Source organism: Dendropsophus ebraccatus, chromosome 6 (assembly GCF_027789765.1).
Source record: "Dendropsophus ebraccatus isolate aDenEbr1 chromosome 6, aDenEbr1.pat, whole genome shotgun sequence".
Classification (NCBI taxonomy): Eukaryota; Metazoa; Chordata; class Amphibia; order Anura; family Hylidae; genus Dendropsophus; species Dendropsophus ebraccatus.
The window spans coordinates 151,672,532-151,678,531 of NC_091459.1; the positions used below are offsets into that span (position 1 = coordinate 151,672,532).

General features: G+C 45.7%; 1 protein-coding gene across 3 annotated transcripts in view; it reads left to right on the plus strand.

Annotated features, from left to right (window-relative positions):
- Positions 1-6,000, plus strand: part of ABHD1 (abhydrolase domain containing 1) — a 90,096-nt gene extending 84,096 nt beyond the window's left edge. For all 3 annotated transcript variants that reach the window (XM_069973295.1, XM_069973294.1, XM_069973296.1), the window contains 2 exons: positions 1,201-1,366; positions 2,737-6,000. In XM_069973295.1, the coding sequence (XP_069829396.1) occupies positions 1,201-1,366; positions 2,737-2,966 (396 nt within the window). In that variant the 3' untranslated portion in view covers positions 2,967-6,000. The remainder of the gene's footprint in view (positions 1-1,200; positions 1,367-2,736) is intronic.

The following is a 6,000-nucleotide window of genomic DNA, read 5'->3' on the forward strand; positions in this document are numbered from 1 at the left end:
TGTGCCCGCTAATAGCCGCGGTCCCGGGCCCGCTCTGAACACATGGAGGCGGCCCTGGATGTACTGGTACGTCCAGGGTCGCCGAAGGGTTAAGAGCGACCTGGGTCCCTTTAAGAGCGACATGGGTCCGGTACCTTTTGGAGTGACTTGGGTCCCTTTAAGAGCAACATGCGTCCCATCCCTGTAAGAGCGACTTGGGTCCCTGTAAGAGCGACTTGGGTCCCGTCCCTTTAAGAGCGACATGGGTCCCTTTAAGAGTGACATGGGTCCCGTACCTTTTGGAGCGACTTGGGTCCCTTTAAGAGCAACATGCGTCCCATCCCTTTAAGAGTGACTTGGGTCCCGTCCTTTTAAGAGCGACTTGGGTCCCTTTAAAAGCAACATGCGTCCCGTCCCGGTAAGTGACTTGGGTCCCTTTAAGAGCAGCTTGGGTACTGTCCCTTTAAGACCGACATGGGTCCCGTCCCTTTAAGAGCGACTTGGGTCCCGTCCCTTTAAGAGCGACCTGGGTCCATTTAAGAGCACCATGGATCCCTTTAAGAGCGACTTGGGTCCTGTCCCTGCTACATGGCTGCCTCAGCTCTGCTATTTTACTGACTGAACTCTGCTACTTATAATGGTAAAGATCATAGCTCGGTTACCATGACAATCTTACTCATGTCAGGGAGACAAAATTGTTAAGGACCTTCCATATATTACACCTTCTATTGGCCAATAGTGGACATGTGACTGTGTGGATGTTGTGATACATTGCCTGACAAGACCTTAGAATTTCTATTGGCTGCTATATTTCAGCTATTTGCATATGTGCTGTGATTGGTTGTTAGCGTTTAGAGTGTGGCCATTATTTCCAATGGGCCATTATTTTCTATGGGAAATTCGGGGTCTTTAAACGAAAAATAGATAGCACACCTGTAACCGCCAAGGGCTTCGAAACGCAGTTTGAACGGAGTCTGTGCGCAACGCGGTTCGGCCTGTATAACGCGCAGAAAAATGGCTGGAAGAAACAGAAGAAGAAGAAGACGGATAACAATATAGGGATTTTTCAAGCACTATAATTACAGACAAAACATTCTCCTGATGAATCATCATTTATAAATCCCACTACTTCAGAAAAACAAGAACAAATAGAGTATGTTCACAAAAAACAACAACATAAAAGCCATGATAAATCTGGGCTTTTGTTCTTTGTTTTTCCAGGCTCGCTCCATTCGGGAGTTTGATGAGCGATATACAACCATTGCGTTTGGTTTTGCCTCATGTGATGATTATTACCGTGCCGGCAGTCCTCATGACAAACTGCAGAAGATCACGACACCCATGTTGTGCGTCAATGCCGCAGATGACCCTTTCTCTCCAAGTGAAGGTGTGTCCTCAAGTAGCCGAAGATGTGTACCCCATAGCTTTATCACCCCAGGAGCTTACACTCTAAGGCTATGTTCAGACTGTGTATGAGACCAGCCAGGTCACCGAACGGCTGGATGATCTTTAGCCCGTCAGAGTTCTGATGCAGGCGCATCCGTGCGCGCCTGCATCAGAGCTGCTTGCTCCACTGCGTGCACTGACAGGGTTTTTTGCGGCCGCTATTTAATGAATAGCGACTGCAGAAAACTGACATGTCATTTGTTTGCTTCGCCGCTAGGGATCCCGGCCGGAGTGTATACTATGTGTATACGCTCCGGCCGGGATCCCATAGACGCCAAAGTAACGTATATTTTCGTAATAATCACAGCCGTGGTTTTACAGAAATATACATCGTGTGAACATAGCCTAAAGGTGCGTGCACACTGAGTAAAATAGGCAGAAATCCCATACGGCATCCCCGCCACGGACTCCACTTGTCCATTCTTTCAGCGGAGAGCTAAGGTGCCCTATACTTAACACTAACACACTGAGGCAGGTGGAATTCCAAGCAAAGTCCATGGCGGAGATTCCGTGCGAGATTTCCGCCTATTTCCTATTTTCCTCAGCGTACACATACCCTAATCTCAATTGTATAGGGAGAGGTACTCCGCATAACAGTTTAAAGTTGCTTGTGAAGTTTATTTTACGTATGATGTTTCGGTCATGAACATAGCTGCCACAGTTGTTTCCTTCAATGATTTACACTACAGCAATCTTAATCTGATGACGGTCATCATTCGCAATACCCTGACTGCGTCTTTAAATTATTTTCACAAGCAACTTTAAAGTGTTGTGCAGAGTCTCTCTATATTAACGGGGACACCCCTTCTCCTGTCCCCTTAATACCAGCCCATCCTGTTATCACAATTGTATTAGACATAGTTTGGAGTACGGACAAGACGCAAGGTACTGCTCTCTGATACTGAATCCATTTATCCTGGTAGAACAGTCAATTGGTAATACATTATAGATGAGTAATTTTATAGCTGATCAGTTCCGATTCTTCTTGGAGATCAATCAGGCGTTTCCTTAATGTTGTCCATGAAGAACAAAGCGGAGATCTATGATTTACCACCATTCATAAGGACGGTCCATGTTATGGGTAATATGGTTGTCTGCCCCTGATGTAATGCTGATCATATCAGAGAGAGAGTCCTTCATGTCATGGGTAATACCCGGCTCTGTCCCTGATGATGAAATCAGAAACATCCTTTATATATTGGGTAACCATGATCTTGACCCTGCTGGTATGGTGGGGCGTCCTATATCTCTGGGTTCGGCTTTACTTGATATACTGTACTCATTTCTCCAATATCTTCTACCTTATGACAGGCATTCCTCTGGATGAAGCTTCGTCCCATCCTTCTGTGGCCCTGCTGGTCCCTGCTCATGGTGGGCACATTGGCTTCCTAGAAGGCTTCTTTCCAAATAACCAGCCGTACATGAATCGTGTCTTTTCACAGTTTGTGAGTGCAGTACTCCAACAATGTGATGAGCTCAGGAACATTACCAAGAATGGCCTCAAAAACTTCTCAAACTCTACACCTGCAATGGTAGACTAAGGGCTCAGGGGCCCCAATCCCAGGAGGTGCCTTGTCTACAATCATTCAGACTATCCGTCCCTTCTGTATTTACAGGGAACGGATCCTTAGCCTTTCCCTGTACTGAGGTCCAACAACGGTCTTTGGAATAGAACACCCTCTCCTACAAAATTTATGACCAGATGTCACAAATCTCACTACCTCAGAGTACAGCTGCTGTGATGTAAAGTCACGGTGCAGAACAATCAATCTGGTTTACTATACAACCTTCATAATCAAAGAATGTTGGGACTCTACAAACTCACTGGACCCCGGTACATGGATGTCCTGAAGCATCTAACATAATTTCTCCTCTGTACTCCTCCACAATGGAAGTGGATTAAATCCATGATGATCAGCCTTAAACATGACCTGTAGCCAAGCCAACTCACCAAAAAACGAGCCATTACTACCAGGAAATAGCTGAGGGTACCCTGATCATACACCTTGTTACAGTCTTTCGATAAGTCCTACCATTACGGAATTATACAGGAATGAGGTTAAACATCAGGCTGTTGCATCAAGCAGTTAGGCACTGGTGCCATTGGTCCCTCCATCTTCATACACTCACTGCTCCTATGCTTGTGTTGCCATCTGTTTCATCTTGATGCTTAGTTGCTTGTCAATTATTTGGCTATTGATGAAGACTTTATATCTTTGCTTTTATCTGTTTTGGGTCATTCTCCATCTATACCTCCCCCATGTGGCGTGAAAAACAATGTACCATGCTTTGGATCCGGACCCCTTCCTCCTCTCTGCCTTCTTCCTATCATCCTTCTTCATCTACCTGCAGTGACATCACCATTAACCACCAGTGACCTGCTCCACTGGTACCATACATGTCCATGTCAAACACTGCCTCCACCACGTGTGACAGAAGATGTGGTTTGCTTCAGATCTGGACCTCTTCCTCTGCTCCATACTGGTCTCTTCCCATCATTCTGCTCCATTTATCCACGGTAACATCATCAATCACTACCAGTGACCATCTTCATACACAGTATACCACTACTCACACAATAATATGCTACGCTATCAGTCTTCATCCTTCCTTCTCCAGGCTTTTCTTCCATCTTTCTGCTACAAGTTTATCTCAATTTCCTATTTCTCGAGATATTTTCTGGCTTCTCTATTCGTGAGTATAGCCAGTGTATTACTTAAGATAAACCACCAGGATTAAATTTAGAAGGGTGTCTTTTATTCAGGCTCTCATGTAAGTTGGGGGGGTGGCTCTTCTGACTGTCCACTGACAGATGATAGAGATAGGGTCGGGCGTAATGGAAAATCACCGCTTGACCATTTGTAAGAGAGAAGCCACAGCAAGAGCTCCCTGATTGCCGCTCACCCCTGCCCATAGATAACACAGGATTGCTCAGCTATGCCAAACCTTTCTGTGCATGGGAGGCTGGGGGGCCAGACGGAAGATATAACCGACAGCTGAACAATTGTTTGGTCATCAGTTATTAGAGATAACTATTAGAGATAAAGAGCCTAAACTAAACACCTGAGGATCCCTCAGCCAAAAATCTCATAAGAGCCTACACTAAACACCCGAGGATCCCTCAGCCAAAAATCTCCCGCTAAGAGCCTAAACTAAACACCCGAGGTTCCCTCAGCTAAGAGCCTAAACTAAACACCCGAGGTTCCCTCAGCTAAGAGCCTAAACTAAACACCCGAGGTTCCCTCAGCTAAAAGCCTAAACACCCGAGGTTCCCTCAGCCAAGAGCCTACACTAAACACCCGAGGATCCCTCAGCCAAAAATCTCCCGCTAAGAGCCTACACTAAACACCCGAGGTTCCCGCAGCCAAAAATCTCCCGCTAAGAGCCTACACATACACTTGAGGTTCCCTCACCTAATGGTGCTTTTACACGGACTATTATCGTTTGAATTTTCGCCATAACGATCGCATTTGAGCAATAATCGGCTCATGTAAACACAGCAAACGATCAAACGACGAGCGAGAAATCGTTCATTTTGATCTTTCAACAAGTTCTCAAATCGTCGTTGGCAAAAATTCACAGATCGCTTTGTGTAAACAGTCTTTCAACGATTTACCCTATGTGTGAGATGGGCTTAAGCGATCTTAAAACGATCACAATAACGATTTTTTTCAAACGATCTATCATTCTGTCTGATCGTTATAAAAAACACATTGTTACTTCAAAATCGTTAAACGATCGATTGGGTGAATTATCACTCAGTGTAAAAGGACCATAAGAGCCTCCACTAAATACCCGAGGATCCCTCAGCTAAAAGCCTCCACTAAATACCCGAGGATCCCTCAGCTAAGAGCCTCCACTAAATACCCGAGGATCCCTCAGCTAAAAGCCTCCACTAAATACCCGAGGATCCCTCAGCTAAAAGCCTCCACTAAATACCCGAGGATCCCTCAGCTAAGAGCCTCCACTAAATACCCGAGGATCCCTCAGCTAAAAGCCTCCACTAAATACCCGAGGATCCCTCAGCTAAGAGCCTCCACTAAATACCCGAGGATCCCTCAGCTAAGAGCCTCCACTAAATACCCGAGGATCCCTCAGCTAAGAGCCTCCACTAAATACCCGAGGATCCCTCAGCTAAAAGCCTCCACTAAATACCCGAGGATCCCTCAGCTAAGAGCCTCCACTAAATACCCGAGGATCCCTCAGCTAAGAGCCTCCACTAAATACCCGAGGATCCCTCAGCTAAGAGCCTCCACTAAATACCCGAGGATCCCTCAGCTAAAAGCCTCCACTAAATACCCGAGGATCCCTCAGCCAAGAGCCTCCACTAAATACCCGAGGATCCCTCAGCTAAGAGCCTACAATAAAGGCAGTCACGTGTGGAAATGCTTCATCACTGTAAATTCAGAGATATTCACAAAATTCATCTTTTTCAGCTCTCAGATATCTGGGACATCAATGAATAACATAGTTACATAGTTACATAGTTAATACGGTTGAAAAAAGACACATGTCCATCAAGTTCAACCAAGGAGGGGATGGATACAGGGAAGGGGGAGGGGTGATATGTTCTAT